The 13,723-nt window shown below is 45.8% G+C and overlaps 1 protein-coding gene across 1 annotated transcript; it reads right to left on the bottom strand.

Annotated features, from left to right (window-relative positions):
* Window positions 1-1,342: 1,342 nt before the first annotated feature.
* LOC144139478 (uncharacterized) lies at window positions 1,343-10,114 on the bottom strand. Its single transcript, XM_077671809.1, has 6 exons — window positions 9,910-10,114; window positions 7,962-8,059; window positions 5,534-5,725; window positions 5,230-5,314; window positions 2,976-3,179; window positions 1,343-1,523 (listed from the first exon to the last, which is right to left on the bottom strand). The coding sequence occupies exons 1-6, from the start codon at window positions 10,051-10,053 to the stop codon at window positions 1,419-1,421; spliced, it is 828 nt and encodes a 275-aa protein (XP_077527935.1). The 5' UTR covers window positions 10,054-10,114; the 3' UTR covers window positions 1,343-1,418.
* Between the last annotated feature and the right edge of the window lie 3,609 nt (window positions 10,115-13,723).

Genomic DNA, 13,723 nt, shown 5'->3' with positions numbered 1-13,723 from the left:
AAGAAAACATGTGAAGCACTGGTGACTTCTATAGCGGCAAATTTTCAACGTTGCAAAATCTTTGCGCGATTGGCGGCCGCTGACCTAAGCTATCTCCAAGAAACATGATTGGACGATTTTTGTGGGACCTCTAGTTCACTTCGATTGTATCACTTGAAAGCCAACGTGCAGTTACCTCAATGAAAATTATGTTTTTAACGCTGGCCAAAATGATGTCACTGCTGCCCATAACACGTCACTGTGGTGCAAAATTTTAAAGTTTTAACAGCGCAGCTGTTGTACAAGCCATAAGCTTGCCGTTGCAGAAAAAAATACCAAGAAAATGCCGGGCACCGGTGAGCACATGCCTCACGGCGACCCCCAAGCGTCAATAACTCCAAGGAGCGAGAAAATGATGAGCATCCATGAGCATGTTCCTTGTAGCTACCCTCGAGGTTCTGGCTTGCGCAGTATCTTCTAACAGAAAAAAAAAGAAAACCTGCATTTTTTACAAGTCATTATGGATATTTGGAGACATGGGTACGAGTGTGCCCAAACCTTCCGAAGACCTGCAAATTCTGCCACTGGTGACTCAAAAGTCAATGAAGGAAGTCTACAATGCTAAGGATGACTTTGCATCCACCACTCGCCGCAAAGAAGACAATCACCTTTTGGATGCATATGACAACAATGACTAGCAACACAACAATGCAAATAAACAATGATACTGACACTTAACTATGCGTCCGGCAATGGTCACCTACAACAGATTCGCCATTTAGGTCTTGCACGTGAATGTAAGCTTCCCTGAATTTTTTTGAACACGCTTTTTTTTGTTAAAAAACATGTTTCGCGGCTAGAATGGGGCTGAGGGAGGTACTGAAGCTTAGTTCTTCCAAATTAAATAATGTTGTATTTTGTCTTCATGATGTTTTAACTATCTTGTATTGCCACGGGAGCAGTAAAGCAAACAAGGGTGGCTGTGCATTTAGAAATTATCAACTACTTTTCAACACAGTGCACACTGAGTACAGCAACAAATTAACTGAAAATTCTGCTTCAACAAAACAGCGATTTACAAGTACAGTAAATGTTTTGTCCACATCTTGTTCCAGTAGCTATGACACATTACCCTTGTGTTACTAGCCACGGATCGCCCACAAGTGGTCTGAGGACTTTTTATAGTGCCTGAGACTTCGGAGAAATATTACACTAGAGAGTAAGGGGTGGTTGTCTGCGCCCTGAAAAATCTTGGGTGAGTCCAGGACTGATAAGCAAGGAGTCCCACGTATAGACAGCAGTTATAGGCACAGCACAAATAACCTGTGCCACAGCAGGTCTTTTTTATTGCCGGGTACTTGTCTGTCACCTCCCGGACAGTTGGAACTTCCAGGGAAATCCAGCTACGTCTCTCCCTGAATGTCCTCGCCATGCTATTTTCAATGTAGGTGAGGTTGGGTCTGGCCTTCCCGGAATTCCTTCTGCATAGCTATGGTGTGCGCTTGCAGTGTGTCACTGTCCTCTGCGTCATAGGTATCACTTATCTGGAAACGAAGAAACATGCACTGTTTGACACTTCCTTAACAAGCAGGCCTGCCAAATTCCAAGTCAGTGGTCGTGTTGTAAATCTCCAATTACCACACGACCATTCACAACGTGTTTACAAAAATTTCAGTTTCGCTTCTGCACTGCAGAACTTATATTTAGCTGCAGAATGGCTCTGGTCTGTGCTAGTTGGTACATCTTCGGTGGGAATCAGCTTGAATAAAACGAACACAAAAGGAGGAGGGGGATACATGACACACTGCAGTGTCGACCGTCCCATTCCCGCCACTCACAAGCTCGCTGTCAAAGGCAGCAATAACTGGTTTTACTACACCGCATTGAGTCTAAAATTTCACTTCAAGCACGCACCGCGCCTCACACTCAAGGCCAAAACGCGGCAAATTCATGGGCACCGTTTTTGATGAACTCTGTCTTTCGAGTGGCGTCCTGCCGGTGATGACATATGCAGCGGAAATTTGGTGCCTTACTAAACACCTAGAGGGCAAACGTACATCAGCTGAACGGGCCATGGGACGATTAATGATAAGGGTAACACTTTGGGAAAAAAAACAGCTTCCTGAATTAGGAGCAGATTCGAGTAGATTATACCATAGTTTGGGCACCGTTTTTGATGAACTGTCTTTCGAGTGGCGCAACTTCCCGTTACAGATGAAACAACGAAATTTAAACCTAGCCCCCCCCCCCAAACCAAAACCACGGTAGAAATCTGTGAAGATAGCTCTGCCTGAACTAGAGTGAACTAGCGTGAACCACGAGCAACTGCTTCGTTCGCCGGCCATGTTTATCTTCACCCCACCAAGATGGCGGCGCCCAGTAATGTTGTTCCGGACATAGGTTCGGGAGATACAGCGCTCCGAAAATAGCCATTTTTTCATGAACTTGAATAAGTTTTGTTGCCTCCATAAACATAAATATTTTTATACAGGACTTTGCAATGGTTTTCAATGGGAAAGCTTTAAAAACTTACGGAATATAACGTGCAACCCGACATTGTGGCTTTCGAAAAAACTATATCAGGGACAATTTTATAGGGGCCTTTTATTGAATGATCAATCAATTGAACTTTCACAAACAGCATCGCCTTGAGGGTGCTGGGAAATTATGCTGCCAGTAAGCAATTCCCCCACTGAAACTGACGGGAGCGTTAAAATCCTTGGCTCTCGGACTGTTTCGGAGCAGTTTGGCGCAATTTTTGCAATTTTCAAGCTTTTGGAGCAGCCTGGCACAGGAAAACCGATCTGTATCAGAACTGCGCAATATGCGCAGCTGTCTCACCCCTGCAATTAAAGAGGGCTGTTTCAGCTGAGTTTACTTTCGTGTCCCCTCCCCCCATCACTAAAAGGGGTCTACCATCTCTTCCACTCGAACAGAATCGCTTCCACCCGGCACACCTATGAACTACTGGTCTAAGCAACTACTGTACTACATACTGCAAAGGGTCTCGAAGCCCTTGAAGGGGTGGGATCATCCAGCTTGCGGGGCTTCTTCGCTGGTGGTGCACCAGACGTGCCAGCACCAGACGTGCCAGCACCAGACGTGCCAGCACCATCGGCCTCATCAGTGGTTTCACTAGAAGCTTCCTTTGAGCTGCGGCTGTACTTTCCTCGAAAAATCAACAGCTGCTTCCAGGAATCCTGCATAACATTTAAGGAATCGTTGACAAGTTTAGCACATTCTAATCACCATTTTCACAGCTGCTCAACCACAGGTTGCAAGGATTTTATGCAGTTTCAAAGGAATTATGAAACGATTTTGCCAGTCTGTGCTGTGTTGACTGGGGATTTTTGTACAAACTATGCTTAACCAGTTATTTCACTGCACAAGAATGGGGCAAATAAGTTAAAATGCAGTTTCAGCTTTTCATTCACTCGAGCAGTGAATGATGTCAGGAAAGTGATCCATCGTAGCTTCCTCTTGTGATTTCGAGATCAGCAAATCGGTAAAAAAGGCAGCTCGCCCTTTTGGCCCTGGCAGTGTCAATTTACGCCACCATCCCTCAGCACACACAGAACGAAACCAAAACTGCTGGTTGTCTGGAAATTGTCCTTTAAGGATGAATATTGCAATAGACATCACCATTGTTACAGTTTAGCTGGGCTGGATTAATATTACAAAGAAAAAGCTCAAGTGAATACAAAATTACAATGCCGAGGCTAAAATGAAAGAAAGAAAAAAAAACAGAGCGCCTAGTTTCATTTTCAAGTTCAGTAAAGCTTGATGTCGGGCTAGTTGGTGTAACATGCTCTTGAAGGTCAGTGGCACTTGTTATGATAACAGAGACGGACACAGGAAAGAACGTACACTTTTGCAAGAAGATGGCACACTAACAACTGATTTGTGAAGCACTGAGTGTTGAGCCCGATAGAACATTTTCACCTTGACTGTGCAAGCCACATTTACATGTGCCCTTCTATTTAGACAAAGTTTGGCCACACAATAACAGTGCACAGACCAGCCCAGGATGCATTGTTTTCATACCTGCAGAGAGCTGCCATACACACCATACACTTATTAGACTTCCCTTGTTTTTGAACGAGTTGTTACTGCTCCGTCTTCTTGTGCAAGTGTTTGTTTTTTCCTATGTCGTCTGTTATCATACCAAGCACAACTTACCTTCAAGAGTTTAGTTTCAGGCTTGTGAATCTCTAAATATGCGAAGGTCATTTTTGTTTGCAGGCTCATGTAGTCACTTAATTTTGAAAAAGAGCAAAAAATGTTTTCTGGTTCACACCTCCTTGCCTCATTATAAATCAGTTACTATTTGCACTACCGGCTCTGTTTTTTGTTGGTGGGCTCTTGGGAGCCCTAAAATTTAGCGTAACACCGAACGTTTTTTTTGCATGACAAAAAACACAGAATGCAAAATCTGCTTTCCACACCACATGGTTAAACGTTCAGCTTCACAATGCAAAATAAATGATCTTCCTAGCTGCACTACATGCTGGTGTGTACCTCTTGAGAACTTTGTATCACTGCCATACCACTCATGGCAAAAAGGTGCGGAATTATGGGAAAATAATTATTTCTTTGTTGAAATCGGGCCTCTATGGCTTTTATCTTGGTACTGTTCCACGTACGGAATTTTCGGAGGGAAAACTGTGCAAATCAGGAGAAAAGTGATACCCAAAAAATGCTTTTTTGGGCAATTTTGTGGTTCCAAAGAACCAGGTGCCCCCTTAAGTCAACGAGTGACGTCATGTTAAGAAGCCAATCATAGCTGCTTTTCTCTCCTGCGCTGCGAGTATAAAAACCACATTTTTATACTGTAAAATTTAAACCTGAAGCTACCATACGCGTAAATCACAGGTGGTTTAAGTCCCAACCAAGGCACCATTATTTTTTTCTTAACTGTTTTGTCCCATTTATCAGAAACAGGGAAGGCTGAACAGAATTAGTGACGGAACACAAGCTCTTTTTTGCAAGCTTGAATTATTGTTTTTATTTATTTATTTCTATTAACACATTTGCTTCCTTTTGTGCAGTGAATATACAATGCTAAACTCACAGTGCTTTATCAACATAATTTGCAACATTAATCTAAAAAAATTTACCCATACAAACATGAGTTATCTACAAACATTAGGACTTATGCAAATGATAGTGGAAATGTGCAACTTGTGCAACCGCATGGGCTTCGACTGATCATCAAATTACTTAGGTTGATAGAACAAAAGTGTTCCTTACGTATCCGGTGCCAGTGCAGTCTGCCAGGTTTGGGTATGCATGCACCAGGGCACTTGCTGCGTCCACATAGCGTCTCCCGGGAAACCTGCACGGAATATAAACAGTCAACAATATCCTTTCGAGAATCAAATTCTTCACACGTTACACCTGCTGAATCTTCAGTCACACATGCTGAACTCACACAAACACAAGTCGATTTAAAGGAGTGCTCCATCAGTTACAAGAACTAGTTTTAACTCAGCACGTTTGACCCAAAAAGTCCAAGAAAAGAATACAACAGGAATGTTACGTAAAGCTCACTTACATGGCGTAGCTCTTCAAATCTTCGTACAGCCAGTGAACTAGCTGGCGGCGATGCTTGAACAGCTTCCCACGTTCATGCTTCTCCATACTCAACTTGAGCGTTAGGGGAGGTGCAGGCAGCGTGTAGATGGTACGTGGAGGCATTGGCAACTGCTCTGCTGGCAACACCTCCACGTCCAGGACATCCACAATCCTGCAGATGAAAAAAAAGTAAGATAATTGAAAAGCAAATTTGCATCTGAAAATCACATTCTTGCAGCTGGCTGATATTCTAAGTTTTCGTCTCATGACTTGTCACATGCCTGAGGCTTTACGCCGTGCTTGGAAGTTTCACTATTACGTCCAGCTAGAATATTTTATGGATGACATGAACCCATTTGAGTGCCCCACCTCAGTATGGGCTACTTTCACAAATGGCACAGCTCTTTCTAGACATGTATTTTGCGACATCTTGGATAGTGTTGAGCAAGAACATCTTTACCTTGACTTTGCAAGCCACATATTCACATGTGCCCTTCTGTTCAGACAAAGTTTGGCCACACAATAACAGTTCACATATCAGCACAGGATGCATTGTTTTCACACCTGCAGAGAGCTGCCATACACACCATACACTTATTAGACTTCCCTTGTTTTTGCAAATACTGATCTTTAATGCAAAGCCTTCTAGCTTTACCAGCCAACGGTTCCTTCGTGGCGCGCGGGACAACAAACTCAACGTGGCAGAGGCAGCAGCGGGTGGGGGGGGGGGGTTCACTGACAGAGCCCACTGTAGATGGCGTGGCGAATTCACCCAGCGTTCCCCGCACGGCGGTGGCAGCGGTGGTACGGCTTTGTCATCTGTTTTAGCGATGGTCGTTTTGGGCCTGTTTTGAAGCAGCTTCGCGCCCATTGCGCGCTGCCTTTGCACAGATTGATTAACTTGTTCGACAGCACCTCTAGGGTAACCGCACCCAACGGAATTAGGTGGTCGTACAGCAACTTCTGGCCAATAGAGGAACGCTTTTTGTGCACTGCTTGTAACAAATGGGACTCAGTTTTCTAAATTGGTAAATACCAATACGGTTGTGTTTTGAGAGGTATTACAAAAGGCGAAAGTAGAAACTGGTTCTGATAAATAGCAATTATAAAAGTTCCCTCAGCTTTCTCACAATTTCTCAAACTTACTAAAGTAACTACCGTATGTACTCGCATAATGAACCCACTCATGTAATGAACCCTCCCCCCACTTTTGTTCTTGAGAATTTGCTTTTGTCACTTTGAATGAATAGAAAATGCAGCGAGAATATGCTTTTATCTCAGCATCGTTGATGATGCCGTTGACGGACCTTCTTGAGTCATGAAAACCTTGCGGCGTGCAAACAAAGCACTAAACGTACTCCGCACCCCTCTGCTCTCGCTGCTCCGCGGTTACGCGCCGTGGTTTTGTTGTTCAGCTGTGTTCCGACCTTTTTTTGTGCTCCTGGCGCGCGCTGTACGATAAGCTAGTATGTGAGCTACACAGCCGGTTTTAAACTGAAGGTGGTGGAGCATGCGTTGATACACATGGAAACCGCGTGGCTGGGCAGCATTTCAATGTTGACCCAGTGCGTGCGAGATGTTTTTTGGCGATGAAAAGGGATTCCCGTGTGTTCCGCAGCCCCAATGAAAAGAAGTTTCCCGGTGTGGGAAAAAAAGTTTTGGAGTGCCTTGACAGCACGGAACATGGTGCGCTGCGGGCCGACAATGAACGTCAAGCCGCGAGCGACTTGAGTGAGGGCAGCTCCGTGGCGAGTAGTTGGAAATAATAAAGAAATTTGATTGCATAATTACCGACATGTTTTTACAAAAATGATAAGGCTCTGATAGTGATTCTCTTTGCAGCTTTATTGTATGAAATTGCAACTTTTAAAAATCTTCTGAAATTTTTTTCCGCATAATGAACCCTCCCCTGAAATTCATGTCGAATGTTCGGGGAAAAAAAGTGGGTTCATTACACGAGTAAATACGGTAGTTTAAATCAGCATAAATGGTAATCTCTAAGCTCACATGCCAAATTGTTTCGGTGTCTAGACAGCGCTTGTGTCGTGCGCTGGTGTAGCCCCGAGCTAGCACATCACAACAGCTAGGTTTCCCTGTGTCACCCTTCGAAAGACGCTCCTCTCCGCTTTATTTCTCCCCTCGACACACGGCCAGGCTACAGTGGCGGCGTCCGCCGTTCTAGCTCGGCCGCGGCCGACTGCTGTTTTCGGGACACCGCCCCCGCGAATTCCAGGTAACAGCTGACAAAATCTTGGTTTCACTCTTTGTAGAGCCACGTGTATGAATTCAAGTGACGTCGCATGGACAATTGTTGTGGGTGTCGTTTAAAGCTTTGCTTTCCAACCACCTTCACAGCGTGGATTGGAGCCAATTTTTTTTCCACATGCTTATGCACAAACTGCACTCACCGGTATTCAGCCGTTTCCTTTATCGTGAACCGTGCTCTGTCCAGAATGATGAAGTCATCGGAAACCTCAACGTGAGTTTGAAAATCCTCATCGTAGACCTACAAAAAAAGGTAATGTGGGCAAATAGCTCAAATGTATTCAGCGTAACAACCCCTTTCAAAGTCAATTTGACAGGCAGCTAAAATGTGTGCTACATACACTTAGAATATAATATGCCAGAGGAGAGAGCTCTGCAAATAATACAGCAGATGACACTTTAGAGGCAAGAATTTGGGCTCTGAACCCTTACAAAAACCTTTGAGCATTCAACAGAGCAGACTATGCACTCACACATAACTGTATCTCTCAGCAAGTTATGTCAGCTAAAACAAATGCTCTATGCACAAAAACACTAGCGTGCGGGCAATGGTAGTACGCTCGACTGCATATTTTTTTCAGCACAGGTTAGAATAAAGTACTTGCCTTGATGATGCCAATGTAACGCGCGTCATAATTTTGCACAGCGGCTGTAGCCTCGTCTTCACTTTTTTTTTCCAGTTTCAATTGCCTACTATTTTTGTGGGGCAAACACCCAATTGGTTATATTTTTATGCATCATTTTGTTAACTAGAGCACAGAGGTACATTTTAGGTTGCTTTCAATGCAGTGCACATGAAGCCCTGATCTGTATTTTGCAGGTTACTTTTTCATGGCAATTACTCAATTTTCGCACTCATCCACAGTATGTTGAGAGGCTGGGGTGGGGCAATACTGTTTTAGTTTGCTGGCAGAATGGGCAAAAATAAACACATCTTGGTAATTCGTATCTAACATGTTACACTAAAAATAAGGTAACAAACAGTGCACTGCTATCACAAATTGAGGAGGCTTTTATTCTAAATGAACGAACCTGTTGCAGCAAAAAAGGCATATTGCATGCCATCTTCGATTTACAGTCTCAGGGTCTGAGGATTTGCCACGCCATAGGGATGTATAGGAAAAATGAATGCCGGACTGCTCCTTAGGAAGTCTGCGGAGAGTCCGAGACTAAATCGAAGAGCCCCAGTGTGCCCACTGCCCACACGGAAAGTCGGCACTGGCCTGCTTTTTGGGCCTCGTCAGTTAATTGTCCCAATTTAGCCCCGTGCTGCTCGAGCTACAGTCCATCAGTTTTTCACACGAATAATTTGGCTGGTGCCTCGTAGGCGTTGTAAAATCCCCCCCCCCCCCCCCCTCACTCGAGCCTACGTCAATTCCCAGCGAGGCCATATGCCCGCATTTCATTATCTATTTCCACATGTGTGAACTTCATGCCTCTATGAACTCTAAGACGGGCGTCGTGATATGCGTGCTGTAGTCGCGAAGCTCAACAACAGTCAGGCGTCGTGAAATTACTCGCTCGCTGGCGCGCGGCCCAAACATTCTCACACTTTCCTGCCCGTACATACTATTTTTTCCCTACTCCACTATCTACATTCTCATCTGTTTAACTACATCTCCTGCGTCCTCGTCTCTTGAATAGTTTTATTCCAGCACAACTCTACCGGCACCCGGTCGACGCGTACGTTGTCGGGGCGCAATGGCGAGCGAGTACGGCAATTTCACGACACAATAGCTGCGAAGCGCACTCCACGGAATTAATAGCCTCGGGAGGGAAGGGGGCGGGGAGGGGGGGAGATTTCACAACGGCTACTAGGCGCCAATTAACAATTTATGCTTGGACTGCAAGCGGTTTACTCGGGACAGACGAGCGTCATCGCCACACCAGCAAGGGAAAGCGCGCGATTACATACACGATGTTACTTCATTATATCCACTGGGCCGCACCGGTGGGTTACATGTGATGTGTAGGCAGTAAACAGCACCAGATACTCGTAACCACGGAAGCTATGAAAATTCAGCTTTCAGACATATTTTGATTACACGCACAAAATACTAACGCAACGTGCTGCCGACCACGACTACTCACCGTTAGGCTTGCGGAGGTGAAGTCAACTCCTGTGAGAGCACCAGTCTGCTTCAGGTTGTCCAGGAGATCTTTCGGCTTCCATTGCCCCGTGAAATTTACCACTACATTTCTGTCTTTGTAAGTCACCATACATTTGCAACTCATTGCGCTGTCTTTGACTAGTATACACCGACCGCAGCAAGTTATCACGTCTCCTCAGCCCGGAGCGGCTGATTTCTCCGTCTTATAAACGGGTGTTCCTCCGCTGCGAAGGACACCCGAAATAATCCGCAAGCCGAGCTCCACTTTTTTAAAGTATTTACACAAACAGGTCAGGAACAAAGCGTGAATTTATGTATTATTGCAATTTATTGCAGAAAGAACTATTCATGCCTGTAAAAAAATCACATTTGCTTCTGCAAACATAGCGTTGAATGTGGTTGGTTGGTGGTTGGTGCAGTGTTTATTTCGTGTAATGAAAGCAGCGTAATAACACTGCAGTCCATTATCTAAAAATGACGCAAAAATGCGTAGCAATGTCGGTTGTAGTCGCTAAAAAAAAAAGAAACCTAATACAGGAGGATTTGAACCTACGACTTGCCACCCAGAGTTCGAGGCGGTGTATCATCGCCACGAAGCCAGGCAGGATTTCGCGGCGTAACAGACAGTCAAGTAACAGACAGTCAAGTAGATGAACAATCGTTTTTTTTTTATTTCCAGATAAACACCGCTGTTATAAGCATAATACACAACAACAACAACAAAACAAACCAGATGAACAATCGTGCGACCAATATCCCAGTGGTAAATTTCCTACATTAGGCACCCCTTGCATTATGGCAATCTTGTCCAGTGTGAATCGCATGAGACCACACGACAGGCTCTTCCTCCGTGGCACCGGATTTGCACTTCAAGAGGGAACCTCATAGCACAACCTCAGAATGCATCAGCGGCCTTCGGGTGCGCCCGACTCGCACTTCATCGGAGCACGGACTTTATTCCGACGTACCGCAATATTTTGGGGGCCGGCGTACGTCCGACGTGTCTTTAGCCTCTCGCTATCGGGGTACGTCCGACGTACCTTTAGATTCTGAGATCGGCGCTCGTCCGACGTACCTTTAGACACAGCGAACTTTCCAAGCGCCGCGTAAAAGTCGCGCTCACAGAGCGCACCGTACCGCGGTACCATGGCGGTACTGCAGCAACTGCAAAAGTGGTTTATCGACGGTTGCTACCGGTGCTCAAGCAAACAGCAGTAACGTCCGTGCGTAGGAGTGATAACGTGTGTGTCCCGTCCCGTCGCTTTCTTCTGTGTTTACCGCTGGTTTTTATTCCATGCAAATGTGTGTGTGTGCCGCTTCATCAGAGTGACAATGAAAATCAAATACTGCCCCAGGTGCCCTTTCTACTCGCATCAATTCACCAAAGTGGTGACCCACATTGGCCTCGCGCACAGTGCGGAGCCCAACTTCCGTGTGTTCTGCGGTATTGGAGGGTGCGCCAACAGCTACAGAAACTTTTCTTCATATAAATCACATCTGTACCATTGCCACAGGAGTTTCCTTGAGGAGAATGGAAGCCACCTCCAGCCCCCCCAGCCCAGTGAGCCACGGTGTAGTGCAGACCATGCCGAACCACTGACCGATGAGCGGCCGCAGCCGGTGGACGAGTTGTGCTCTGATGGCGGTGATTGCCAGAATCCAGGCACTTCAAGAGACCGCTCGCCGCATCATTTTACAGAAACACGACGAAACGACTTCGCCACCTTTCTGCAGGAAGCTAAGAGTGCTGTATGGAATTTTTTTTTCATGCTACGGAGCAGCATGACTTGCCGCACTCTGCGGTAGAAAGACTGTTTTTAAAGTTACAACTAGTGTTTGAGGAAGTAATGAAGGCTTATGCTGGACAAATTGCCCAAGCAGTCAAAGCTCCAGAAACAGACAAAGAACTTGAACAGCTCCTGGAATGCTCATTTGTGCCAGAGCTCTTCAAGGGGATTGACAAGAAGCGTGCTAGGGAGCAGTACGTGAAGGAAGCATTTCCTTTTGTGGAACCAGAGGAGCATGTGCTGGGACTAAATGCCAAATTTCATTACGTGCCCTTGCCCAAGCTTCTTTCCGTGCTTTGCAATATCCCGGACATAGCAGCACATCTTGCTACACCGCAAGTCGAGGAAGACGCGCTCAGGATCCTCAAAGACTACACAGATGGTCTGATATACAGGGAGCACCTGCGAGCTTTGTTACCTGAAGGAAGTGCACACACAATTTTGATCTTGCTCTACACAGACGAAATTGATGTGGTGAACCCGTTGGGAGCAAAGCGAGGTATCCACAAGCTTCTTGCTGTGTACTGCAGCCTGCTAAATATCCATCCAAAGTACAGGTCGCAGTTGCACAGTATTTACTTGGTGATGCTCGTAAAGTATGTCGATGTGCAGTCTTATGGACTGGATACCGTGCTGCAACCAGTGGTGGATGACTTGAGGCAACTTTCTGATCAAGGCCTCAGATTTAACTTCGAAGGAGCTGAGAAGCATGCCCGAGTGCTGCTATTCAGTTTCTGTGGAGATAACCTGTCAATGAACCGCCTCGGAGGCTTTTCTTGCGGTTTTAGTGGTGGCCGTGTTTGCAGATTTTGTATGGTGTCAGCAAAACAGTTGGCGTTAAAGACCTCTGAACACATGTGCCAACTACGCACAGCTGCTAGACATCGAGTTCATTTGCAAGCTGTAGCTGTAAACAGCAAAGCAAACAAGCGTCTCTATGGAGTCAAAGAAGCATCTGTGCTTCTCCAGCTGCCATATTTTGACGTGACCCGCCAACTTCCCCCTGACATAATGCATGATATGTTGGAGGGAGGAGCTGAATGTGTCCTCCGCCAGGTACTGAGGTCACTAATGGAAAAGGGCTTCCTCTCCAGGCGAGACCTGGATGCAGTGTCATCGTTTGAGTATGGCCCAAATGACTCGAAAAACAAGCCTGTGCAAGTCAATATATCATTTTTGACGAGCCAGGCAGCACTCAAAGGAACAGCGTCGAGCAAGTGGTGCCTGTTAAGGTTCCTTCCGCTAATCCTGGGTGATCAGATTCCTCAAGAAAATGAGGACTGGGAGCTCCTTCTCCAATATCGAGAAATTATTGACATTGTTTTTGCGCCGGAAATGCCAGCAGAGCGCCTTGCATACCTGAACGTGCTCGTTCAAACTTTCCTAGAAGAGTTTGCCGAGCGATACGGTTCCAGGACAGTCACCCCAAAGCTGCACTACATGGTGCATTATGCAAGGTTTGTGCAGGAAAGCGGGCCCCTGAAGCAGTTCTGGTCTATGAGGTTTGAGGCAAAGCACCAATACTTTAAGAAGTTGGTGACTTGTGTGAAGAACTTCAAGAACCTCACATATACACTGTCAATGAGGCATCAGCTAAAGCAGAGCCATCAACTTCACAGTTTCCAGCTGTATGAAGGCCTTGAGACGGGGGCAAGCAGTGCGGTGGACTGGGCAACACTTCCACCGTGTGCTAAGAAGGCCTTGCCTATCACAGTACATGAGGTCAAGCAAGCCACTTTGGATCACTGCAAGTACAGGCAAGGCAGTGTACTGGTTGGACAAGCTGGAGACACTCCAGAGTTTTACGAGATAGAGCGTCTTCTTGTTGCAAATGGCAGGCTCTTTGTTTTGGCAAGAATTCTTCTTGTGAGCCATTTTGACCGGCACAGGTTTTGTTATTACCTGAAGCGCTCAGAACTGCAGCTGCATGAAGCCGGAGAGCAGTTTAAATATTGCCTGCTGGACCTGTACAATGGTTGTGTTGTTGTGCCTAAATGGGAGTTGTTG

The sequence above is a fragment of the Haemaphysalis longicornis genome, unplaced genomic scaffold (genome assembly GCF_048455015.1).
Source record: "Haemaphysalis longicornis isolate Haplotype H1 unplaced genomic scaffold, Haemaphysalis longicornis Haplotype H1 scaffold_5, whole genome shotgun sequence".
NCBI lineage: Eukaryota > Metazoa > Arthropoda > Arachnida > Ixodida > Ixodidae > Haemaphysalis > Haemaphysalis longicornis.
The sequence above is the reverse complement of the archived record's forward strand: the minus strand, read 5'-3'. Positions and strand labels throughout refer to the sequence as shown.